Here is a 26575-nt window from a genome sequence, read left to right as displayed (position 1 = left end):
TGCTAGTGAGTCAAGAGGATTACACTGTTAAAACCGCATAATTTGGAACAAAATGTTTTTGTTCTAAGAGGGGTTTTTTTAAACCGAGACAACTGAGAATGTAGGTGTCTTTCAAATGACAACCAAGAGAGCAAGTACAGTTTGTACAGCCAAAGATGTCAGCACCGTTCATAAAACAACTGAAGTGGTATCACTTCCAAAGCTCTGGCTATAAATTTCGGTTATTTTATACAATGAGATTGTCTAATTTGGTCACACCAGAAATACGAACAAATTTTCTGGCCCTCGTGTGGACCCAAGTCCAGCTCCCTCTGCTCCCGCAGGCGAGCCCCGACCTTCCTGCTCCCCACAGCCTGGCTCGGAGCAGCACTTCCTTCCTGAGGATCCGCCGTGGCACCAAGCGTCTCGCTTGGCAGAAGCGAAGCACTCAAAGGTTAACCCCGCGGGATGACGTACACTCATAAAGTTAACGTTTCAGCAAGTCCCAGCCCTGCTAGGTTTGAACCGGCCCACCCTGCCACCAGACCGCAGACCCCAGCCTGATGGCAGCCCGTGGGTCAGTGCCGTCCCTGGGGAGTGCAGCGGGGCGGGAAGCCAGTGTGCCTCTGCCCAGGTACCTGTGCCCTGCTGCCACCGCACGGCCCTGGACGAAGGCTAACCTGGAGCACAGCAGGACAGGGGGCAGCCAGGGCCCTCGGCAGCCCTCCCACTCTGCCTGGCGAGGGGACACGGGGACACCAGGTGCACACCGGCAGCTCGTGTCGCACGCTGGAGAAGCGCAGTGGCTGTTAAGCCATTTTAACCAGAAGCCTTTTAAGGTAGGGTCCTGCTATTTTACACTTGGTACAAAAATACAAGGAAAATGTCCAAACAATGAGGAAGAGCCCCCCGGCAGCAGGGGCTCCTCACCCAAACTCAATCATCAGCCTCCACTTCCACAGCTCTTCAGCCCAAAGATGCAGCAGCACCAGCAGCCTGAGAGAAAAATACACCACTGCCTGGTCCGAGGGATTACACCAACTGGACAGGCTGAACAACAAAGCGGCTTAAGACTCATTTTCCACGGCAGCGGCTTCCACACGGCCAGGCAGCGGCTCTGGCAGGGAGAGTCACAGCCGGGCACGGACAGATGAGCTCTGCAAACCCTGCTACTGTGGCAGAACTGCTCCCACCCTGGGGCGAGCAGCCCACTGCTGCGTCCTGCATCCCGCCGCGACACCCAGCAGCACCAGGAGAGCCGCACTCTGCATGGCCACAGCACCAGGTCCTGGCAGTGGTCAGATACGCAGCCAGGTGTGCTGACCATGGGGCCACGTCCTTCCTGCCCTGTTCTGGGCTTGGGACCCCACGGTGCAGGGGCAGGAGCAGCTCAGAGCCTCCCTTCTCTCCCTGCCAGCGCTCACAAGCGTCCCGGCCTCAGGGAGCTTCAGCAGGTCACAAGCACCTCCCGCGGCAGCCACACTGCCGGCATGGGGTGCTCATACAGGCAGACCGCGAGGGCAGCCATGGTGAATTACAGCCCCCCCCAGCTCCTCCAGCAGCACCTCTGGCTCCAGCCAGGACACCAGGAACCTGCGCATGCCCCCGGCTGCCACAAGGTCACCACACGGGTGACCCAGCACGCCAGGTAGCCACACAGGTGCCCCAGCACGCCCCCACAGATGGGGCTCATGGGTGATGGGCACCCTTTCTCCCGAGGGGCATCTAGCTCTTTTCCTTCATACTGGAAGCGTCTCTGAAGGCTAAGAAAGCCTGAGGAACCATCACTTCCCCAGTCCGCCTGCCACGTCAGCTCTGGGCAGAGGCAAGAAGAGCTCCGCCGTCTTGCCCACCTGCCTGCCTGCCCCCCCGCAGCAATGTGCACCCCAGTCCTGCTTCTCAGGCACCAGGGAAGGAAAACAGGTCCAGAGAGGCCGCACTCAGAGCGTCTCCTGTCTCGTCACTGCACTGCCAGGCACCAGCAGCACCCGTTCAGCACGAGTGAACAACCACCATCGCCCAAGGCTGCTTTCAGTTTCTCTGTCCCTCCACACTCTGTACTCCTGCTGGGGATGCACTGGAAGACCACACTCCTTCGGGCTCCTTCAGCTGCGGGAAAACCAACTAAACGCAATTAAGTCCTACCCTTGGAGAGTGTTAGCCAGCTGGCATGCCCACAGCCCCCCTGGTGGTCCCCTCTCACCAGCCTGAAGCCGCTTTCCACGCAGGCACAGCTCCTTGTAAGAGGATTTAGCTCCGGTGTCTTTCCACCCACTGCAAAACGAGACATGTTTTATCTGACACACTTCGCTTCCCAGGAGCGGCGCACTTTTACCACAAGGAGAAATAACAATTTCCTCAGCTTTCCCCACATCCCCCACACTTTTTTGCGCAAGTCTGGGTGAAGTTAATGTATTTCTGTCTACCTACTGTCACTATTGATTCTGCATATCTAAACCCACTCAGCGAAGATGAAGGTGCCCGAGTTTGTGGGTCAGGGACACGAGTGCATCCGCAGGTATTACAAACATCAGGAAATACTGCAGAATGTGATTTCACCCTGTTTATAATCCCCCTTTCTGGGGCAGATGTAGCCAAACGGACTAAGTTACCTCAATCCAACCTCTGCTTGAAACAGAAGACATTAGCCTCCAATTTATACTCATGCATAATTAAAAACCAACTAATTAGAAGTTCAATTGCAACAAAATTGCCAAGTCTTGTTATCAAAAACACTTTAACTGCAGACAAAATGCATTTAAACTTCATGAGCACGGATGCTACGTAGCTTACTGTCTAGAATAGTGAATTTATTAGAACAAAATAACTGTCGGTCACTCCTAATAAGTGCTGGTGCTGCACACACTACCCAGGCTGCAGTCAAAAAGGGATGCCTGTAGGAAGCCAATAACCTTTTTTTCTTCAAGTAATTTCACAGCTATTGGAAGAGTCCGGCATGTATTTTTACCTACATGCCACTGTTCCCCGCGGCAGGGGGCAGGCTGCAGGCAGGAGGAGGCAGGAGGCAGGCAGGCTCCTGCCCGCAGCCCCCCCCGGCTCCCAGATGAGCCCCCGCAAACCTGGGCGGGCGGTTTTGGGTTCAAACCTGCCCCTGCTTGTTCCTGGCTAAAATAAGGGGAGTCTGACAGCGGGATCTGGATGGAGAGGGGTCTCCTGGCTGCAGGCCTGCCTCTCGCACAGCTCTCCACATCGCCACTACGTTTGAGGAGAAATAAAACAGATTTGTGCGGTAGGCAATGCTAAAAACCAGTTTAACATGCAAAAGAAAGCCGAAAAGCCACCATACAGGCTTTCCTTCTTTCTTTTGGGATTCTCCCCTTTCAGTACAGGTAAACCAACCCACTCCGGTTGCTGCTCTCCCGCCGGTCCATCCCACTGCCCACCCAGCCCCGCTCCCCAGTGGGGCGGCACTGCCCGGGAGGCACAGGCAGCGCACGCCATAACCCCAGCACACCAGCACCGGCCAGCGAGACTGCTCCTTCAGCGGGGAGGAGGGGGGGAAAGGCTTTTGCCACGTTGCTGTTTTGGGGCCTTCAAAGTTCAGCACCAAGCTGACAAATTCCTACTGCCTTTGGGACACATCTCAACCTTTGCCTTCCAACCAGTGGCACATTGCCTCCTGTACTCTGCTGCTTCTGCGGTGGGCAAGATCTCTTCCTCCCTCCACATCCCAAACTTACGGCTGCTGCAGTGGAGAAGGCGCTTTCAGCCCACTCCTCATGCTTACCCAGAGTCACTAAGGTGCACCAGGAGCCAGCCACTCGCCTCACATCCTGCTGACAGCCACAACCAGAGGCCACAGCTCTCCAGACACGCGTTACCACCACGTCACAGGCTCACTACGGCCACCACAGCCCAGCCAGCGCTTGGGACTACTACGGCCAGGATGTGGCCCCAGCAGTTGCTCTGTGCTCAAGTTCTGCAAACACCTGAAGGGAGGAAGCTCCTGGCCCACCGGCCCTGCAGGGAGAGGTTCTCCCAGTGCTGCAAGAGAAGCTGAGATCTCTACCCAGGGCTTCTGGAGAGACAGGCGGGACATGCTCCCACTCCACCATGGCACTAAAGCGATGGTTAAAGCGCAGTGCCAGGGGGCACCCAGAAGCCAAACTGCTTTTCTTCATGTTTCACTCCCTGAAGGGACACTACTGCACCAATGGGCTGTGAAACCGGCCCGCTCACAGATTCCAGCCTGTTAAGGAGAGGAGAGGCAGCAGCTATCCCATCCCTGTGTAATGTGGGGGCAGGTCGGTCCATCCAAAGGCTCATCTTTCACCACAGAAAAGTCTGATCATTAGAAAGGATAATTACTGGGGCAAGTGGGAAGAGATGGGGGCAGCTATCCTACTGACGAGTTCAAACGCATCAACAAACCCCTTCCTTCTGCCTTCCCCATTCCTCCTCCAGCCAGAAAGGAGGACAGGATGCTGCTCCAGCATCCCCAGTGCAGGCCCAGGCAGCCCCCATCCGAGCCACGGGTCTCCCGGTGGACGGGACGGCAGCAGAGGGAGCACCAACGCTCAGGGGACTGCAGGCTGTCTGCTGCCCTCCCACCCCAGCAGGGACCAGCGGCAGGGCTGGGGCAGCGACCAGCTCCAGGAACACCTCAAGGCCTGGGAGGAAACACCCACCGGGTTGTTTCTTGGATCCACTGGGGCAGAGAGGGTGAAGAGAAGAAAAAAAATCATGGAGCAAGGTTAGGGAAAAAGATCCAGGTGAAAAAAGTGTATGTTGTCCCTAATGAAGAAGACAACTGGACTGTGAAAAGAGAGACAGAGCTGGCTCTTGGACGTGACTGAAGGGATGCCGACCGCTCGCTGCTTTGGCTGGAACCAGACACCAAGCAGGGTTTATAGACTCTTAATAGCGTTAGATGCCTGAATACTTTTGAAAATCTGGCTCCAATTTTCCGGGATGGCCATGTGAAACTAAATAAACTATGAAAATTAAGTTCAGAAGTCTTGCTTCATACATCTTCTGAGCAGAATTAGAGGTGAAGCTGGCTGTACTCCTCCCAGCACCGACCTGACAATTCATTTACTGAGCAGCCAGAAAGCAAATCCCTCTTCTCAGCTTTAACGCAGGGAAAAGCCGGCCAGGGAGTCCTTGGCCAGCAGCACCTCCTGCCAGGGCGGCTAACGACGCTGTGAAAGTTACCACCCTTCTGAAATAAAGCACCCGCTGCTGCCTTCCCCCCGCTTCGGGGAACAGACCCTTCACCCGGGAAATGCCCCTTCCGTGTCGGGGGGCTCGGCCTCTCCCGAGCCGGTGCTGCTCACCCACCCAGCCGTGGGGGCGGCAGGGCTGGGGTCACAGCGGAGCAAGAAACCAGGGGGACACACACTCAGAAACCCCCCCGAACCGCGGACGCGGCAACCCGAGGGGGGGCGGCCACGGGGGGCTCCGGGAGAGACCCGCGGAGCCGCTTCAGAGCGAAGGGGGGTGGGAAGGGGAAGCGCTGGCCAAGGCCGCGGGGCTGCGGCGGGGCCGGGCAGCGGGGCGGGGCGGAGGGGAAGCCCGGCACCGGCCGGACAGGGGGGGCGGCGCGGCGCAGGGACACGCTCCCCCCGGGCCCTCCGCGGGCGCCGCCGCCTGGAGCCCCGCCGCGGGGGGGAGCCGTGGCGAACCTCGCCGTTCTCCGCGGCCGGGCCCGCCGCCCCCGGGGCACCGGGCCGCCCGGCCTCCCGGCTGGGGCCCGCTCCCGCACGCTTTGTTCCCGCCGGGCGAACAAAGGGCGAGCGGGGGCGGCGCGGGGCCTCCGACCCCGGCACCCCGGGCCATCCCCGCCGCCCCCAAACCGCTCCCCCCCGCCCCCGCCCCCGGCCGTACTTCTTGGTGCAGTCGAGCAGGACGCCGGTGAAGCGGCGCTCCCCGCAGCTCAGCGTCACCACCAGCGTGTCGTTCACCATCTGCTCCACCAGCACCGGCACCCAGGCGCCCACCCGCGGCGCCGCCGCCTCGGCCATGCTGCCGCCGCCGCTGCCCCGCCGGGGCCGGGCCGCGCCGGGCCGCGCCGCGCGATGACCTCACGGTGCGCTGCCGTAGGGGCGTGACGTCAGGGCGCCGCCCCCGCGCCTGCGGGCGGACCGGAACCGGCCCCGCTCCGCGCCGCGCGCCCGTGCCGGTGGGGCCGGTTGCGGGAGCGGCGCCCTGGGATCCGGCGGCGCGGGGGCGGCAGCCGGGGGCGTGCGGGGAGTCACGGAACGGTTTGGGTGGGAAGGGACCTTAAAGGCCACCCAGTGGCACCCCCTGCCCTGGGCAGGGACACCTCCCACCAGCCCAGGTTGCTCCAAGCCCCGGCCAACCTGGCCTTGAACCCCTCCAGGGCTGGGGCAGCCACAGCTGCTCTGGGCACCCTGGGCCAGGGGCTCACCCCCCTCACAGCCAACAATTTCTGCCTCACATCTCATCTCAGTCTCCCCTCTGTCAGTGTAAAACCCTTCCCCCTCGTCCTATGGCAACAGGCCCCGCTGAAAAGTCTCTCAGTAAAATTCCAAGCAACCGAGTATCTGCTCAGAGTTCCATCGACAAACAGCCCCCAGACACCGCTCTGCACACACCGGGAACACCGCACCGGCCCTTATGCCAGCCGTGCCAGGAGAGCAAAGCAAGAAACACATGTATCACCAGAATGTCAGTGACATTCGAAATACGCCTTGGTGACCTTTGTGCCAACCCATGGTGATTTCCCAGCTGGTTTGGACACATCAGAAACATTACAATGGCTCAAAGACACAACTGTTCTATGAAATATGGAAACAGAGAGAGAAACTTGGGCCACTTAAAGTCATTGAGAAAACTTCAGGTGACTTCAGCACATATTACATCTGTAATATCACTTTGCCCAAGTTACTAAAACGTACTTCAGATTGTAAGGTTAGATAGCAATTTAAATCTTACTTTACCCGTCCCTGATGTTTACTTCTGTCACTTCCCACTGTGAAGTAATTCAATTAATTCCACATTTGTTTCCGGGTGGATTCTCTGCTGCTCCTGCACTGCAGTGACCCTGCAACAAGCTCGCACATCCTCAAATACTCAAAAGTCAAGCAGTGAAATGCTGTTTTCATTGCTATAGAAATATGAGGGAATTGAGAAATCATTTCTGCTAACCCTTAAGTCCAGCATTTTTTCCCCCAATCTTAAAGGAAATGTTATTAAGTGTGTTTTGTGAGGCTGCACGGCAGGTTCAGGCCATGTCTCTGTTCCTTCGTATACAAAACGTAGCGTTTTCCCACCTCGATGTGTGACTTTGAAATCCTTGAAAATTAGGGTCACCCAACACTTTCCAGAGTAAGCCTTCTATCTGTTAACTTTGCCAAACATAATGATTTGCGCTGAGTTTTTTTTTCTTTCTGGGTGTTTGCTGCAAGGACATTGATCTTGGTCGCATTGGTTTGACATCCCCGAGAAGAAACAATTTTGTTAGTTTTGGCTTAACCCCCCCCCACCTCAGTTTGCCCAACGGGGATCACTACCCCTTCCTGGCACAGAGACATCGGTCAAACCTTTCGACGAGCTCCTGATGGCACCACAGAAACTGGCTTCTTTGAAACCAAACCTCCTGGTTTCCCATGTGGACTTTGGAGAGGGAGTGTTAAGTGAAACCAGTTAATTGAAACCACGCACCAGTACAGGTTGGGGCTGACCTGCTGGAGAGCAGCTCTGCAGAGAGGGAGCTGGGAGTCCTGGTGGACAACAAGTTGCCCACGAGCCAGCCAGGTGCCCTTGTGGCCAAGAAGGCCAATGGTCTCCTGAGGGGCACTGAGAAGAGCGTGGCCAGCAGGGGGAGGGAGGCCATCCTCGCCCTCGGCTCTGCCCTGGGGAGGCCACAGCTGGAGCACTGGGTCCAGTGCTGGGCTCCCCGCTTCAAGAGGGACAGGGAACTGCTGGAGGGAGTCCAGGCTGCGGAGATGCTGGGGGACCGGAGCATCTCTGTGCTGAGGAAAGGCCGAGAGCCCTGGGGCTGTTCCGCTGGAGAAGAGCAGGCTGAGGGGGGATCTCATCAATGCTCAGCAAGAGCTAAAGGGCGGGGGGCAAGAGGATGGGGCCAGACTCTTCTCAGTGGTGCCCGGGGACAGGACGAGGGGCAACGGGCACAAACTGGAACACGGGAAACTCCATCTCAACATGAGGAGAAAGTGAGGGTGGCAGAGCCCTGGCACAGGCTGCCCAGAGAGGTGTGGAGTCTCCGTCTCCGGAGACATCCCAAACCCGCCTGGACGCGTCTCTGTGCAACTGCTCTGGGTGACCCTGCTCTGGCTGTCACCACCACACCACGACCCCGGCCACCAGCAGCTGGCTGCAGGTTGCCACCAAAGGCAGCCACCATCCACAGTATGCACACAAGAGGGCAGGATGGAAATTTTAAATCTTTTCTTCTGAGATTTTAACTGTTGAAAGCCCCCATAGTACCCGAAAACCACACAAACGTTGAGGCTACAGAACCAAAACCGGTCGGGAAGAGCTCCAAGCCCTGAGCCTTAACAAACACCCAGGAGCAGCCGGTTCAGCTGCGCTCTCGAAGGGACATTCAGCGGCAGATCTAAGGGTAACGCGGCCTGTTAAATACTTACTGCTATCTGCAAAATGAGCATTATCTGTGGAACTGAACCGAGAGCCAAGGGCATTACTGGTACCGTCAGGCTGCAGCGTGCTGGGCACGGGCACTGCCAGCCCTGCTGCGCTCTGCCGGACAAGCCCACCAGAACAAAAGGAAAAAGCAATTGATTTTTGTGCTTGGTGACCCTCCCCCTTTTCCTCCCCTCCCACAGGCCCGGCATTCCTCACAATGGAACAAACGAGTAGGAATTAATTTCAGCCCTCCTGCTGGAGTGGCGGTGTCCGTTCCCAATTTTCCGTAAACAAGTACCAGTAAAACCAGCACAGAAATCAATCATGGCATTTGTATGTGTACAAAGTTAATTAAAATACTCTGCTAAGTCACTGCCGCTCATTAATCAGGTGTTGATCCAGACATATGCAAGACAAATCTCTCTCTGATATATTTGGAAGTGTATTCCACGGCGCACCACACAGAAAGCACGGAAGATGCCTTAGGAATGGCACAACCCCACGACCGCACGGAACGGATCCCCTGGGATCCACCTGTTGGGCCTCAGGGGATGATTGCCGCTTAGGACTTCAGGGACATGAAGGTCAAAACCATGAAAAACAAAAATCAAGCTGTTCTTAAAGGTGACTTTTAGGAAAAAAAAAGTAGAGAAAATCCTTTTTTTAACCTTGCATTTGCTAATTACTTAAACAATGTATTTCTGTAACAACTGCTAGCAGGATTTTCTTTGGGGTTTCCTTAGGGTTTATACACAGACCGAACAGCACTGCTGTACATAAATTAACGCTTTTCCTGATGAGCTAGAACCAGGAACGAGACACGTCCTAAACCCTCACCCTCACTCTGTGTCACGTCCTGTGAACCCACCCACGGCAGCAGCTCTGCGCTGCGTGCAGAGAACTGGCATGCTCATTTCCAGGTTGCTTTGAAATTCTGCATTTTGGTAAGTCGCATCCACTGACTTACCTTTATAACCACCCTGTACAAGTAGCATGTATATTTTTACTAATCTTTTACGGAAGGATCCCATTTTTATGTGAATTGCCGAACAGACTCCGGCACGCTGGACTCACCGGGGATTAATAAGGTGCCCGTGCTGGTGACTGCCGCAGACTTCTCACGGCACACAAAGCACCGAGACCCAAACGCGAACCCTTGAAGCTTCATATAGGTTTCAGGTAGAGACTTGCCAAAAAGGGCTAATAAATGTTTACTCACATGAACTAGTACTAGGCGCTACTTTCTCTGTCAATCTAAACAGCAAAATACAAAAATACAAAAAAACCTCAACTGAGCTGGTATTTGGTATTATTTATTACGGATACTTCTTAATGTTGCAATCGCAGTATCTAGGGGACAGGACAAACTGTAGTTCTGAGACAGCCTTGACTTTCTGCAAAACCTTGAAAATCCGTTGAGAGCAAGATGCAAGCGGAGAGGAGAGATCTGATGTCATCGAGGGCGGAGAAATCTGTACTGATTTTCCGAAGGAAAAGGATTTTTGGAAGCATCATCCAAAACACAGTGATACGCTCTTACAGAAGGTCTGCCCCCCAAACTGCTCAGGAATCTGGGAGGGCGTTTTGCCAGTCCCGTGCACTCATTAAACCCAGTGCCTCTGGACGTCGCTTGGGCCACACGGCGACCGTTTCGGAGTATACAGAATAAACCAATCCACAACTACCAGTGCGGAAACAGTGGACAGACTGCATAAACACATGTATTATGGACATGCAAAGGAAACTTTGTCTAAAGTGGATCAAATTAACATCGCTTTAAGCCGCATCCGTTCAGAAAACTGCACCAGACCCAAAGGAGTTGCTCTGAGCTTTCCCTCTGCGCGGCAGCAGAACTGGCTGAGCGAGCCTCGTTAATAACCCTACGAGCTGAGGAACGCCGAGGTGTGTAATTGAGCCTCGTTAATAACCCGCAGGAGCTGAGGAAGGCAGAGCTGTGTAATTCCGGGTGGCGGAGCCAGCAAGGTGGGCAGCTCTAATGCACCTCTACCATCCAAGAGCCCCAGCTCCGCAGCAGCATGCGGGCTCGCTCCACGCTTGTCCTTCAGAAAAATTCCCATCTTTGGTGTATTCGTCTTTCCCTGCCACACACTGCCACTTCTGTGCCCACAGAGTGGTTCGGTGGCGCGAACGTTTATTCCCGTGACTAAAATTTCCACCATTTTACAGCACGTAGACTGGGCAGAAAGTGGAGGCAACACCTGAGGTACCTCTGCCGTCCCAGGAGGACAAACGACGGGACCATGGCACGGGGACAGAGGGAGAAGACAGAAAGCACAGGAGGGAGCACGACCTCTGCCGTCAGTGAAATTCAGTACTGTGACCTCCTCCTCGGGGCTCCTGTGGCACCGGGGAATCACTGGCTCTGGTTCAGCTCCTGTAACGCGTTGCTGCACTAAAGCCCTCTCCAAAGTAGTGCTGCAGTTCTGGGGGAGTAGAAGGTAAAAGCTCCTGATGTCCTGTCCTGGTAACCCCAGTTCTAGCACTTTTGCGCGGTTCCCCGTATCCCAAAGGTGCGACACTGCCGGGATTCGGGCTCGGCTGTTTCCGCATCGCCTGACCTGATCCCCCACCCCCGCTGCAGCCGAGGGCCCCCCAAAGGCTCCTGCTGCAGCAAGGGCAGCCCTGCGGCTCCCACGCGTCAGCAGGGCTCCAGACCAAGGACAGACACCCTGAGAAACGCTCCTGCCCTGGGAAACGCTCCTGCTCCTCGCGTCCAGGAGAAGGGGACAGCCTACATGACATCTGATGAGTAGCTTTATTCTACATTTGATGAGTAGCTTTAAATCTAACACGACGATTTAACATTAAACGCAGTGTTTGTGATGAAGACCCAGACTGGTCTGAGTAGGACATACAGTGCAAGGCCAGAGATGAGTCATGAAACCAGTTAATTCGTAGTACACAGTTCCTGCTCTTAGCAACATCACAAATGGCTGCTCTCCAAGCATTAGGGACCATTTTTGAATTTTATTTTCATAGAATTTTCATAAGCCTATAGAAGCGCACTTGGAAAAATGTGCAGAGAGGCTGATGAAAACACTTTACAACACTGTCCCACAAATCTTCTAAAAGAGACAAATTTTATAGTCAGTTAAAGCAGACTGACTCTTGTTACGGGTTTAACATTGTCGAATGCAGTCGGGAAGACTAAGTGAGAAGAGGAGGCTTTGGGAATCCTCACCCCAATGAGGTAAGCATCTCAGGTTTAACAATTCCAGGCAGTCAGAATTTGCCACTGGAAAAGCTCTTTGGGGTTTGGATTCGTGGTAGGTCAGGAGGAATCTGCCCCGTGAAGGCCACGAGCCAATACTCTTGGGTAGGGGGGAGTCCTTTTGGTTTCCTCAGCTTGGTCTGTAGATCTTCAACCTTGGATTTGAAAGCAAACACAAAAATAGAGAACGGATATATAAGTGTATATAATTAAGAACAGGAAGTAACGCATACATCTAATGGGGCAGAGTTTTACCTGCTCCTTCTGCAGCCTCCGTTTGTACGCACGTGGAGCCGTCCCACGCCACACTCACACAGACGTCTCCATCTGCCTTAACCGCACGCACAAGAATGTGCTGGGATTTACATCTCCAGTCCCATGCACATGCTGACATTTACATGTGGGCATGTTTTAAAACAGCTGAAGTGAAAACAGGGGGGGTTAATCCCCTTAAAATCCTCTTGAAAGTCTTCATGAAAATATTCTGCTTTTTAGAAATACAACCAGAGATTTTAAAACATTGTTTCTTTTACTATTCAGTATGCTATGAATGCCGTGGAACACAAACCAGTCACACTCAAACTACAATAACCGTGGGGTTCCAGCATAGCTTAAGCCCATCATGGCAAGTTCACACATCTCACGCAGAAGCTCACGGTGAAGTCCGTGAGTAGATCTTTGCAGGCCTTGTCTCCTGACTGTCCATTCCACGTATCTTTTTTAAAACAACTTCGAAAAACCTGAAAACAATTAAGCTAATAGAATTACGTCTCTCCACGGTTTGAAGGGAGCACTCTGCGAGACGCCCTCCTTCGTGCCAGCGCGAGGCCCCAGGTACTAACGGCACGCTGTCAGGCTGGAAGTCACTCAGATTTGGTGAATGAACTCAAGCTCCTCAAATCCCACAGCTCCCCAGTTGCCATCCAGTGATGCATTCTTTTTTGGGGGCTAGTTACCGCTTTTAAAATATTATCGGGCATTACAGACAGCAGTTCCCCTGCTCTGCAAGGCTCCTAGCCACGTATGCTGCAGTTTGTGCAGACATACCTGGCACTGCAGCCACCCAGGAGGCATCCTGCAATTACTGAGCACCTCGGGATACTGACTACGGAATGGGATCTCCTAAGCAGCGCCACGACTCTCCAGTGTGTGTCTGGGAAACCCAAGGGCAGATGGCTAATGGGAACAGTCAAGGCAACCAAGTGAGAGCAGAGCCCATCCCGGGACACCGGGAGCCCGCACTACGGCACACGCAGCCCCCGCCGAGTCCTAAATGCCAGTCCCATGTTGTCACACGCGACTCCTGTACCTGCCTTGAGGAGGGAGTTCCATTTCGGGAGCGTGCAGCTTGCGCTGTGCGGTGCATGACGTTATGGAGCGGGAGGGACGTGGGTAATTTTAGAACAGTGTCAGGATTTCCTGGCACAGGGACAGACGCTTTGCACCACGTATGACTCGTTTGCCCTGTTATGCATATTAGGGAGGCTGGACTTCAGCGCATTAGATCACTTCGGTTTTGAGGCCAAAAGACGCTTTGAATAAAATAAGAATTTCTTTTTTCCTAAAGTACAGGTACTGCAAAGTGCTGCAAACACTGCAAAAAAGAGGCTGTGAAATCCATGGCCTTTACGTGATCAGTTCAGGCAGCTGCAGCCACGTGCGCGTGACCAGTACTTCCACCCGACGAGCGCTGGGGCTCCGCAGGGCCCGGGAGCCTGTGGGTAAGCGAAGGTACCCAGGCCTGAGAAGGAGCTGCAATGGAACCGTCTTTCCACGGGCTGCTGCTCCTCTTCGGAGCAAGTAAACAGTTTGGAAACCATTTCACATTCCCTGTGCATTATAAAAGGGCTTTGTTTGTTACTACGGTGTAATTCCTTACTGGGAAAAGGCTTTGCCACATGTGGTACCACCGATACTACCCCTACACATTAATGACAGTGATTTCTTGCTTGATTAGAAAGCATGATACGGACATGATGTGCCATGGCATTCGAAGAACCGTCTAGAGCGTTTGTACTTCCCCTGCCCTCAGGAAACCTATTTCTAAGACAGTTTGCTTTTTTGAATCTGACAAGATTATCGTTTGAGCATGTTACAGAGCGCGAACGGCCCGGAGCCAAAGAGGGAGGAGACGGAACGCAATGCGAGAGCCCTGGCTGGCGGAGCCTGGGCAGAGCGCGGCCGTGGCCCCTGCGGAATCCCATCAGTGTCACCATCTCACATCCCAGAGCCACCACCAGCCCGGGCTGGACAGGCAAAGCTGACCGAGCCGAGAGCCTCGACTGCACAGCGAACAGACCAACCGCCAAGCACCGGCTCGTTTTACTGAGAGATACGTAACTTCATTTGACTAGCTCTGCAGTTCAGAAAACTGAAGTCATGCTTTTAGTCAAGGCAAAATAATTCCTAATAATGTTGCAACAAGCAAATAAAGTTTACAGCTCCCCCAACTTTAATGACAGCTCTCAATTTTCTCTTCCCAATCAGGACACTTATTGATGTCTCAAGGTATAGATTTATGAGCTCTCTTTCCAACTCTAAATGGGTAATTTTGAATTTCAACTTTTTTCTGTATTAACCACTTCCACTGAATGGCTTGTACAGCACGTGATAAAAATCACCATCCTCGTCTACTGAGTTTTATATTAATCTTTGGACATCTTTTATGCTTTTCTTGGGTTTTGTCTTCTGTCTTAGAATTTTGGCTTTGCTTTTGAAAGATTCAAAACACTGCACATGTTTTATGTCTGTTTATATATGTGCATGTTGTGTACATGTACACGTACATACACACAATTTTAGCATGAGCAAAAAGAAAACGTTTAACAATTTGAAAATATTTGCTGCCTGAGATTTTTGTGAAATTAAAGAAATGCCAAATTAACAAGTGTTCATCAGTGTAGACCACCGCATTTACTGTATTACCTGAAAAAGAGAAGATACTCACTGTCCCAACGTCTCGTTTTGCTTCCTTCACTTCCACTTGGGATGTTCCTGTTAATTTTTCTCACCTTGCTTTCATCATTTGCATGTGCTGTCTGAGGCGCTGTTCCAGTTTCTGTTCTCTGAGATACCTAAGCAAACGTGGTAAAATTATTATTTCAGTCGCTTTATATTCATTGACCCTTCTGCTTCCAGTTTCAAGTATTTAACCCACTTCTGCCCAAACCAGAAACAGTCATAGAGAGCAAAACGAGCAAAATGCAGTGGCTTTGCCTTTGTTCATGCGCACTTTGTGGCACAAGCACCGCGTGGTGGTCTGGCAGCGCTGTGCCTTACGCTGGCTCCTACGCGCGCAGGGATCTGTTTACGCAGTTGCTGATGTTATTTACGCCTCGCTCCTGCCTAAGCCGCATGGTGCTCTGGGGCCAGGCCGGAGTTTAGTGGTGCAGCAGGCTGGTTTTGGCGGGTGCTTTGCACAGTTGCTGCAGAAGCTGGAAGACTTTCGGTGAACCAGGCAGTGGGATGACAAAGGGAAAAGGAGAGGCGTGCGGTCAGGGAAGCTGAACGAGGTCCTGCCATCCAAAGGAGGAACCACCGATGGGACACTAAATGAAACGCTGCAGAAGGTGTGCTAATGAAACAAGGATCTGACGGGGCGCTGAGCTGTACCCAGGACAAGTGGCTGAGCCACCTACAGCTTATGCAAACGGCTTTTCAACCGTCTTGCCTGTACATTGAAAATCGCGTTGGACGGCAGAAACACAAGAGAGTTCTACAGAGCAGCCCTTTCCAAAGCACTGGGCTCCCCGTGCAGGTGTGAAAGCCAAGGCAAGAACAGGACTGAATTATGAACGACTGCTAAATAAAAGTATTTACTGTACTGTACTTCTGTGCTCATCAGACCTTCCTGGCCATAGCCGTGGTATCTGTAACCACCTCTCTTCCGTATTACGAGACAGTGTAATAAAGTGTGTTTTTCCTTAAAGCTGATTAAAATTTTCCTTGATTTACAGACATCTGTCTAGTAGTTATGTCCTGAGATTATCAACTGGAACACGCCTGTACATACTTTTAGAAGTGCAAAATGGAGCAAACCGACACATCTTGTAATCAGAAAAACAAACAGAGCATTTCAAGTTTTCCCCATGTAAGTTAGAACCAAATAGAACAAAAGCTGAAACTCAACTTGAACACTTTCTAAAACCGGCATCAAACATTATACAGGCTCTTAAAAACTGGGACATTTTCACACTTCTCCCCTCTCTCTCTTTTTTTTTTTCCCAAACTCTCATAAAGAAGACTGATTGCAGGTATTTTCCAGCCCCGCTGACGGGCCAGAGCAATTGAGACAAGTATGTACGTTTATTCTCCAGGTGCCTGCCACGGTGAGGCCATCCATCCGCTGAGATTTGTTTAGTCCATTTTGCAAAAAGGACCAGAGACACCCAATTTCTAGTCAGCCCCCTGGCTCACACCCACTGTGTTAAGATGATACAGAAATACAATTAAATAGTTGGTTTATTATTAAAAGAAATTATTACTATAATAAAATAAGAATTGTTTTAGTGGCATCCTTCTTGTTTTGATATGGCATTGTACACGAAGGAGCAAATACATGTAGCTCAGCTGCAAGTCTCAAAGCAATAGTGATTATCTTTTAAAACAATTTTTTTAAAAAAATAAGCCTGTAATTAACTTTCTTTTTTATTTCTCTTTTAGTCACAGTGTTTGTTGATTAGGGTGCAGGTTTTTACTTCACAGATAGAAAAAAAGAAAGAAATACTTTCATACTAACAAATTAACTGGAAGTCATCGATAGCTTTGGGTAGGAACAGTTTATAATCTTATCTTTTTGGCACTCACTTTGCAGCTTCTGCTTTTACTTTCAGCAACCTTTCTTCCATTTTTGCAGGTGCGTGGTCGCGTTTCTCAGCTCCCTCTTTCACGGCGTAGTAACCGATGTCGTACGCAGCGTACGGTGTACTTTTTGGTATCTACAGCAAAACAGAATGCTAACACATTAGCTGGAAATGATAGCAATTAAAAATGGTTTCATGCTGCAGTTAAAAATGCTGTAACAGCGGTAGCTGTTTGAAGCCCTGGTTAGTCACCAGTGCCTGCTGGGGAACGCGGTGCGGCACTGGGGCGCTGAGCCCCCCCGCAGCCCCGGGCAGGGCCCTGGGCGCTCCCCGCGCCACGCTGCGGGACACGCGCTTGGGAGGACACTTCCCATACGTTCTCCCACTTGTCACACAGCATGAACACGCTTCCATTTCCCTAAGACGGCTTAATACAGAGTCCAGCAAACCAAAAATCAAAGCTGTGAGAGGGCTTGAACACCTTTTTCACCTTTTTTTTTTCACCTTTTTTTTTTTCCACCTGCCCTTTGCGACTCTGCCAGATGCCCTGGCCATGGGGCTGCACAGCCCCCGTCCCCTTCTAACAGGGGATAGGTAGGATACAGCTCTAACGGGAAATGCTGACGGGTACCTGCTCAGAAGTCTTCTGTGGAGTGACCCATGGAAGAGCTAAGTCAAGCCCTATCTCCACCTTCCCAGAAACCTGGTCCTGAGCACCTGGCTGTAGGGGTAGGCCCTTCCCTCTGCATTTTCCATATAAAGCTACCAAAAAATCTTGGTTTTGTTCTGCCAGGTTGAACGCCTTTAAAAACTGAAAACTATTCTGTGAAGTCAAGTGATTTCCCAGACAAAGCACCTTACCTATACTTCAAGTTAATAAATTCCCAAGGTTTTGCACTGAGAAAAATTATTGCAGTAGATTTGAAATATTTTACAGGCACTTCATTTTTCTCAGAGCAAAAGCTTCCCTCTAAACTGGCTTACACTAAAACTGCCAATGATATTTTAATAGCATTGCCTGTGACTACGCTTCTGTAGCCACACTGCTGCAAGGAAAGTCAACCAGGTAACAGGAGGAGAATGCTACAGACCAAACCCATTTCCACAACCATCCCTGGGACATCATCGGTTAAGGTGAAGACGGAGCAGAAACAACGTGGGATGCTCATGTTGGTCTGACACATACGTCCAAATCAATATTTACTTTTGGGAAAGTCAAGGTATGCAATGGCAACCACGAGCAACCATTATTCACCTCTCCATGCCTTCATCACCATTATTCAAAACTAGGATTCTAAATCCAAGACAATCCCATAATTTTAAGAAAAATATTTTAAGTTTATTAAGTACAGGTAGCTGCCTTGTGGGTTTTTTTTTGCCCCATTCCAACAAGAACAATCTTAAAACTAAAATCTTTAGGGTTAAATAAAGGAGTGTTCTCTGTAACACTCGAGAAATATGAAAACTGCCTCTAACAAGATGATCAGAGAACAAAGATATATACTAACCATGAGAGCAAAAATCAAAGATTGTTAATATCAAAATATGAGAACACATTGCAACGCTCGTATTAACGTTGGTATTTCTTAGGTATTAATGTGAACTCAGCCGCAGAGGAGCCACCACTCGAGCAGCGGTTTGCAGGCGGTCCTGCCGTGCCACCTCCTGTTAGAGACGGGCGCACGCAGCTTCCCAGAAAGCTCACTACGCACTTGTGTCCTGCACCGTTTCTGCCATTTTTAACCCATCTTTTGTTGTCACTGTGTATGTCTATCACTTATAGCATTGTAAGTACCTAAATATGTTTGGTTTGTTCGGGTTTTGTTTCGTTTGGGGTTTTTTGGGTGGGTGTTTTTTGTTGTTTTTGTTTTAGAGAAGAAAAAACTTTTGCAGGAAAAACTGAAGAATTGTTCTCTGGGACTGAACACATCATTCTCCCCACTGAGGTACGTGGGAACATGGAAGAAAAAAAACAAGGAATGTTTAATTGTATCACATAACAATATACTTAATCCTTTTCTTGTCATTCACCGTTCAATTCTCTTCTACGCTAGCCGAATTTCTGTTGTCCCAAGAACAATCCGTCAGGTTGGCCAAAACAAAGCCCTTCCTGCCCGGAGAAAGCGGCCTGCCCAGCCTCAGCAGCACACGTCACCCAGCGGGGCAGTTCCTAAATCTTTTTTTAGGAACTAAAATTCGCCTAAATTCAGCATCTAAACCTTCAGTGAAAAACCGGGTGTGTGTCGAGATCCGAGCCCTCCCGCTGAGAGCAGGAAGACGCGTCTCTCCCACAGCCGCCTTCTGGTCATGCTCCTGCTTTAATATTGGGAAATTACCCTTCACGTTGAATATTGCTACACAACAAACCAGCCTCCGGAACTGTCGCACTCACATCATCAGCTTAAAGTGCAGAGCAAGCAGGACATTATCAGAGACAGAAGCATTACATTTATGTATTTCACTTCCAGGACAATAAAAGTCGGCAATGAATATTCACAGACTAAGATCAGGTGAAAAAGTCTGGCAACTGAAACACAGGTAACAACTTTGCTGACGGCGCACGCAGTGGAATAAAATCCTGCTCCTATCACTTTTCCAGCCATCAGCTCCAAAATGTTTTAGTATTATGTAGTACTGTATAAGAAATCAGTTTCGATGAGAATTTCTATTAGCCGGAGTCAGGGAAGGTGATGTTGAGCAGTGCCGCGGGGCGGGAGGAGAGGGGCGGCGGCGGCCTGGCCAGCAGCCTGGGCCTGACACGGTCCTAGCGAAGTGCTGCGGCCGGGATTCAGAAACGCGGTTTAATTGCTGGAAAATGTCACACTACGGGTGCGTAGAAAGGTGAAAAAGGATTGTATTAACATGAGTAAACTGCCCGGGTCAGGCGCCAGCTTCCTGCACAGCCAGGGAAAGCGGCAGCCGACACGGATCACTGATGGGGTGCTCCGCTACCTTCGCCCGGGGCCCAACGGGGCGCCCGCGTCTGCTGGTGAACTGGTGTAATCTCCCATTTGATAAACTCCAGTTCAGACACTTCTCCAAGCGCTGATGCATTTAGTAACACATTTTGGCTTAGTTTAAAACAATCTGACATTTTTGTGGGGTTTTTTATTAAAAAAAAGTAAAGAACCCTAATAAGCTTGAAGTGTGGCTGCTTTGTTTTTACTTTTAAATACATACAAAAAATTGGTCGGTTGTGTCAGATGTTGACTTGCAAATTTCCCTACAATTCTAGGAAAGTTATAATCTGTAATACATGGGTCCTTTTTATTGTTTAAGCACTGTGTGTTGCTACGCAGATATCAATTAAATTTAACGCTAAATCTGTACAACCCCCCCCTTTTTATCACTGAGGGACATAATTAATTTTAATTTAAAACCTCCTGACATTTCAGATCAGTTTGGGTATATTTCCACACTTCCACGGTTACAGGTAGTATGCCCAGCAATCATGAAACTGAGATGAAGGAATTCTTCCCCGAGGAAAACTCCAGCATCTCCAGTTCCTTCCGGGATCGCCTCCCGCTGCCTCACCGGGTGGCAGCCTTACAGCTCATTTCCACGCCACAGCACCGGAAAATTCACGTGTATTCATTGCCAGCATCTCATCTACTGCAATACTGTATAAAAGGAATGAGAACCTAATGGCAAAACTAATGGGAAATTTTGTTTGAAATTCTTGTTTTAATGTTTGTTACTTTGGGGTAAAAACTTTTCATGCCTTTCATATACACGCAGAAAGAACCAGGAGCGAGGGGCCCTCCCTTCGCATACCAGCCTTTACAGATTCCTGGGGGAACCAGAAAATCCAGCGACTTCGAATTCAGTTTGGCAGAGGCAACATCTCATATCGGAGGCGTTCAATAATTTAAAAAATCATATTTCAACATACGCACTTCTGTTTTAACGCCTCCAAGCAGCCTGATTATCGGAGCCACTGCAGATTCTGAGTAGCAGTTGGAAGGATGTGGCAACTCCCACATGGCACGTGGGGCTGCAGCGCTTCACGCAGGAGCCACTGGCCACACAGACGCTGAGGAAGGGTCTGCAAAGCCACTGCCAAAGTGCTGCCATTTGAAGTTCTGGGGTTCCCTTTTTAAGTTTTAATATACAGGCTATTGAAGAAAATAAATCAATGGGAATCATTAATGGATTGTTTTTTCCAGTGTCCTACCTTGCTATTTTCTGTTACATACCGTATCTGCTTTTGTAGGTGAAAATCTAAACATTTCTCTTCTTTCTTTCATCAACTTCGCTTGGCCATGCCATTCCTGAAGCATTTCTTTATTGCTGAAAAAGTTAATTTAACTTTTAAAGCCATATTTTAAGAGGTGAATGTTACTACTCTTGTTCACGTGCTTCGCCACATACAGCTGAAGGACACAGGATACGTATCAGCTATCCCCACTGCTAACAGAGAAAACACCGGGGCCTCCTCCTGAAACATTCACTTCCCAAAGGCAGAAGAGAACCGCAAAGACCCCCCTCCCTGCCCAGTTCACGGGAGGAACAGAGCAGCGAAGAGCAGGACACAGATTCCAACAAAAACCAAGCAGAGAAATTAAACTGCCCAGAGGACTGTAACGAGCTACACGGTTCATCTCGGAACTACAGTTTCTACTTGGGAAGTTTAGACACCGAGTAAATTTAAGTGAACATAAAGAAGCAGCAGACAGTTGTACTACAAACAGTTCTACTGGGTAACGTGGTCTGACCCATCACATTTTTGAGGTTGATCAATAAATGTTTCATTAATATGATTTCTACCCTGATTCCGAATGTCTGCAGTGGTTCTGCAGCTCTTCTCTGCTCTGGTCCCAAGTTTGAGCTACTTCTCCTCGCACTGCCAGTGCTGGCACATAAGCAGAGTAATCCTCCTCCTTCACTTCCACCGTCTCTTTAAAAATACTTGTCAATTACAATAATGCCTAATAAATGAATACTTTAAAAAACAATAGACGTTGTCCCCAGTCTCTTGTTATGGATGCTTTCCTAAAGTCTTCCCAGTGTTTTCCTCTGGACCTCTAGATCCTGTCTGTAACTGTTCCTAAAGGTAAGGAACGCTCCCATCAAAGTCCAAGGAGAAGCTAAACCAACCCCTCCTCTGGGTCAGCGCCCCCCCGAGGGTGAACGAGGGGCAGAAAAAGAGACAGACACGCATAAAGGCAGGTGAAAGCCCAGCTTTTGTTGCCAGTGGTTGCTCAACTGCTGTGAGCACAGCTGGTCCGAGAACCGGCAGTGGCAGCAGGCCGTGAGCACAACCACCCCCACAACCGGCAGCGGCAGCAGGCCGTGCGCACAACCGGTCCCACAACCGGCAGCGGCAGCAGGCCGTGCGCACAACCGGTCCCACAACCGGCAGCGGCAGCAGGCCGTGAGCACAACCACCCCCACAACCGGCAGCGGCAGCAGGCCGTGCGCACAACCGGTCCCACAACCGGCAGCATCAGCAGGCCGTGAGCACAACTGGTCCCACAACCGGCAGCAGGCTGTGCGCACAACCGGTCCCACAACCGGCAGCAGACTCATGTTCACTAGCCCCAGCTCAAGTGACCGCTCACGAGCCCCCAGCCCCACGGCTCTCAGGAGTGGGGAATCCCACCCAAGCGGTGGCATTTCCTGATGGACGGAAGGACAGACAAGGATTGCCTGGCCCTGCTCCTCTCCTCCTGGCTTTCCCTCTCCCGGAGCGGGGATGCCCAGGGAGCACCAAAGCACACCAGATTTAACCCAAACCCATGGAATCCCGAGCACCACCTCCTGCACCCCCCAAAGCCAGGGCATTGCCCTTCCCTAACACAGCCATCTGGTGCTCCCAGGAGCGCCACGGAGACGCGTTTGTTCTGTAACGTGACTTCTACAGCTCCAGTTATAAAAGAAAAAAGGCACTAAGACGATACATATTGGGACTGACAGCGAGTCTCATTTCTTGGGTCGAGTCTGCAGCAAGCGGATTGATGTCTGAACTGCAGTCCAAATGCACACACGTAGTGGGAAAATATGCAGAGATACAGACAAGTTCTTTCAGCAAAATTTGTTCAATACGTATACTTTTTATACCCTAGATATATCACATTTTTATGTTATATGCAGAGTACGCCCTCTAGCTGTAGCCTTCTGTCAGCAAAGATGAAGTTACACTTAAGTTTACATGGAATGTAACATATGCAGTAACTGAAAAGGATTTATTTTCTGCTCAGTTGGAGTGGGAGTTCATGGAGCTCCACGGCCGAGTTGGTAAGCAGCTCGGCAAGTCACCTTTCTTGTTGTCTTTGAGCACCGTATTTTGTAAAGAAAAACACCCTTTAGATTTCCATTTGTAGTGCAAAATACTTTAAATTACCTCTTTCCTTGTAGCCAGTCAACTAGGCAATCTATTAAGACAGCAAGTAACAGCTTTTTTAAAACAACGACATTGTAATACTTGGCTTTTCCTTTGTTCAAAAAAAGTTTGTTCTTCTTTCAGCTCCTTTTCTGCTACTGATCTGCACTTTTCAGCTCGCTCTGCCCGAATTGTCCTATCTAGGATAGAAACTTAGTAAATGTATTTGTTTGTGTGGACATCTTTCATTTAAAATGTACAGTTTGATATTGTTAATTAAATAATACATAGAAAGCTAAGCACATTCAGAGATGGTGATATACACACTCCAAATGCAGTTTTTTTATCTTCTAGAGATCCTGTACATGAGCAGTCTGTTTTATTTCAGTATAACCATTAAAATATTGAAAGTAAAAACCATGTTTAAGTAATTTACCAAATGAATTACTTCACAAAAAGCACTGCCAGCCCAAGGTTGCATTGTGAGGGAAAAAAGTAAGCATAAACCATGAATTCTGCTGGATTTGTTCCACATTGTTCATACTTCAAAAACAAATTCCCCCCAAACGATGGGAGTATCAGTACAGAAAATCCGTAAAACGCCAGGGAGCAGCGGGCGCCCGCAGGACACCCCCCGCCCGGTGCCGCTCACCCAGGGAGCGCCCACCCCAGCTAAGCCCGTGATCTCCAAAGCAGCAATCCCCAATTATCCGAGATCTTCCCCCAGCCCTTCCAGCCTCATTCCACACACAGCTTTCTGCTACTGCCTTACAACCTCTTGCACAAGTTTTCTCGGAGGGCTGGCAGAGAGGCGGAGGGAGCAAACGCCAAAGGGTGAGGAGTGAAAGAGAGAAGGCAGGAAAGAAAACTCACAGAAAATATAAAAATCCCTTTCAATTTGTGTTTGAAATCCGAAACCTAATCAAATGGTCAATATTTAAAACATCAGTCAGCTCTAGGTTATTAAAAACTAGTGTTAATTTTTAAGTAACAAGAATAATGTTCATGAATATTGGGGGAAAAATTCACTGATATCATAGTAAATACTGAAAAAAGTTGGACAAAAAAAAATTAAGGACATTTCCAGTGTGTTCATTGTCTCCTTTATACACAAATCCCTTTTCAAAAGGGATTCACCATCAAATTCTCCCAAATCGGGTTTGCATTATTTGCATATTATGAAATATGATAAATAAAGCGTTTATTGAATGCTTTGAGTGCAAACGTAAAGGAATTTAATGTATTATCTTGTATTTATACTTAGTTATTTATCATATTGCATAGACTAGAAATGAAAAATTAGGTTACCTCCAGGATTCTACAGTCCTTTGTTATTCTGCATTATAAAATTCTATTGTTTTTCAGTAGAATGAATCCGGACATTCAAGGGTACAATTATAAAAACAGGAACAAAAAGAAGTAAATAAGGAAATAAAGATTGATAGTGGTTTTTAATTTTGGAAAAAAATATTTAAAGAATAGAAAATAGAAAAGTTATATTGTATTCCATATACGTATATCAAAAATATCATTTATTCACCAAATATGTATTTGACAATCAGTATAATGATGCGTATTAAGATGCTTTTCTATTTTCCAGCAGAAATGCAGAGTTTTCAAGCACTCGCAAGACCCTTATCATACATCACTGCGCGGAGCTCGGTCACCTGCAGAGACGAGCTGACTCGTTCTTTCTGTGCCTTTTCCCTGCTTCAGTAAAACCCTGGATTGCACCTACATGTTCGTCAGCAAGAAATTCTTCTTTTTCATATTTTATAATTTCTTCTTTCAGCTTCTGAAACCTCAGCTTTTCCTCTCTGTTAGGCCACTCCTCTGACGCATCAAAACTGGACTGCAACAGTTCATTTAAGTGGAGCTTTTCAACAGGTGCCATTTCTCCTGGAATCAAAGGGAGATTACTGGAATCCTATGTATCAAGGAAGTTCGATTTTTTTCCTAAGCAAAAGACAGCATTTAGATAGTGTCAATCAATCAAACAGGAGTGGGATTTGTTAGTGTCTTCTTATTTTAATACCTATTTTGTTCTCAAAGATTTGTCCCAAGTTTAAAGCAATCTGTTCTGGAAGAAGCCGACAGCCTGTCGGTGTCTGTGAGCAGAACGGTGCCTCCCCTCCCTTTTGACTGATAATTTGCCTACCTCATAATTTGGTACACTCTCCACCCAGCTTTTTATCAGTTCCACCATGCAGAATCTGAATCAAGGTAACATCATTTTTGCGAAGTGCTCAGTACCTCTGACTCACACCGGGTTCCAGAGCCATGTGTCCTCCACCCCCCGCGGCAACCCCGCAGGTTCTCAGGGCGGGTCCATAGTCCTCCTCGCTGGAAGTCTCCTCTCGCCCCAGATCGCACCGAGCCCCCGCCTCCCGTGGGGCCGCCCCAGACCCAGGCAGCTGAACCAAGAGGCCACCACAGACCTCAGCAGGGTTCAAACACGGCCCTGCCACAGACACTGTGGGAACGACAGAGGTGGGCACGAAAGTGGAAAATCCCAGCTTTGTACTGGGATCGCGACTTTGAGGAAAAAAATAGAGTGGACATGAAGACTCACGTAATGCATGTGCATGCGAGGACTGAGTTAAGGCTGTATGTAACCCTAACTCTCTCACTTCATTCTTCTGCAGCATTTACAGCTTGCCAATGTATATTTGGGTATAAATAAGTATTACATGAACTGTGTATGACTGAATTAAAGCTGGAGTTCTCTGCATGAGGAATAGGATTTAAAAAGATGTTCCATTTATCAGAGGAAGTAAAAAGGCAAAGCAAACAGATACATAATCATTAACATACTACAAGTGCCCAAATGCAATCTGTGAGCCAAACAGGAAAGATCTTTTAACACAACCACTTTAAATATGCAATGGAACGTAATGACGACAACCAGGGCACCAATGGAAGCTTTAGCACACCTCGCATTTAATCCCAACTGGCATCTCAGATTAAACGAATTTAGCATTATCTCAAATTACACCTTTATAGGTATTAATCCTCACATACAACTGAATTTACTCAGTGATCTTCCATATTTACATGCGGATGACTGATCCCAGGGTATATCTACACTGCACCAAGGTGACTGTTAGACACTGCTGACCATGGTTTGTGTGCGTGAGCTCTCGGGGCATCCGCAGCAGTGCCACGCTCAGCAATAGTTGACCACCGCAGAATTCACCCGCCTTTTGGGGTAGGTCCGTACCCTAGGCCTTCTGCTGCCCAACCGATAACCACAACAACTGCATATAGCCCAGCTCGCCTCTGACCGGGGCTGAGAGATCGCAAGATACACAAGGGCTTGGGTCTAGAGGCTCAGGAGGTTCCCCGAATCCTAGAGAAGGAACACACTGGCTTTCATCTCCCTCTCTTCTTGCGTTTCTGAGAAGCAGCATTATTCCAAGGTACATTCTGTTACCCTCTCTGCATGCAGTATGTATATACTACTTCTTACACACTGCTCCCATCCAACGGGAACAGATGGGCCATGTGGGAGGGAGCAAAAACTCTTGCATGTTACAGAAGGTTCCCAAACTTCATGTGCATGCCCACAGATTCCAAATATTAAAGTCCATGGGATTATTCTTCTTTAAATATACCACTATCTAAACTAACATTAAACATGCTAACATA

General features: G+C 49.6%; 2 protein-coding genes across 6 annotated transcripts in view; both read right to left on the bottom strand.

Annotated features, from left to right (window-relative positions):
* The window catches only part of PWWP2B (PWWP domain containing 2B), a 64662-nt gene extending 58622 nt beyond the window's left edge, over window positions 1–6040 (bottom strand). The window contains exon 1 of one of the 2 annotated variants that reach the window (XM_074591856.1): window positions 5827–6040. In XM_074591856.1, coding sequence (XP_074447957.1) covers window positions 5827–5963 — 137 coding nt within the window. In that variant the 5' untranslated portion in view covers window positions 5964–6040. The remainder of the gene's footprint in view (window positions 1–5826) is intronic. The other variant, XM_074591857.1, reaches the window with a different exon arrangement.
* A 3830-nt stretch (window positions 6041–9870) lies between these two features.
* LRRC27 (leucine rich repeat containing 27) overlaps window positions 9871–26575 on the bottom strand; it is a 42083-nt gene continuing 25378 nt past the window's right edge. Inside the window, exons 6-8 of one of the 4 annotated variants that reach the window (XR_012587624.1) lie at window positions 16610–16740; window positions 14751–14877; window positions 9871–11958 (exon numbers count right to left, since the gene is read on the bottom strand). Coding sequence is in view for 3 of the 4 variants with exons in the window: in XM_074591858.1 (XP_074447959.1) it covers window positions 24591–24826 (236 nt within the window). In the remaining variant the exon portion in view is untranslated. Of the gene's footprint in view, window positions 11959–14750; window positions 14878–16609; window positions 16741–24434; window positions 24884–26575 lie in introns of those variants that run through there. The other 3 variants (XM_074591858.1, XM_074591859.1, XM_074591860.1) reach the window with 3 other exon arrangements.

This window comes from Larus michahellis, chromosome 6 (genome assembly GCF_964199755.1).
Source record: "Larus michahellis chromosome 6, bLarMic1.1, whole genome shotgun sequence".
NCBI classification, from domain to species: Eukaryota; Metazoa; Chordata; class Aves; order Charadriiformes; family Laridae; genus Larus; species Larus michahellis.
The sequence above is the reverse complement of the archived record's forward strand: the minus strand, read 5'-3'. Positions and strand labels throughout refer to the sequence as shown.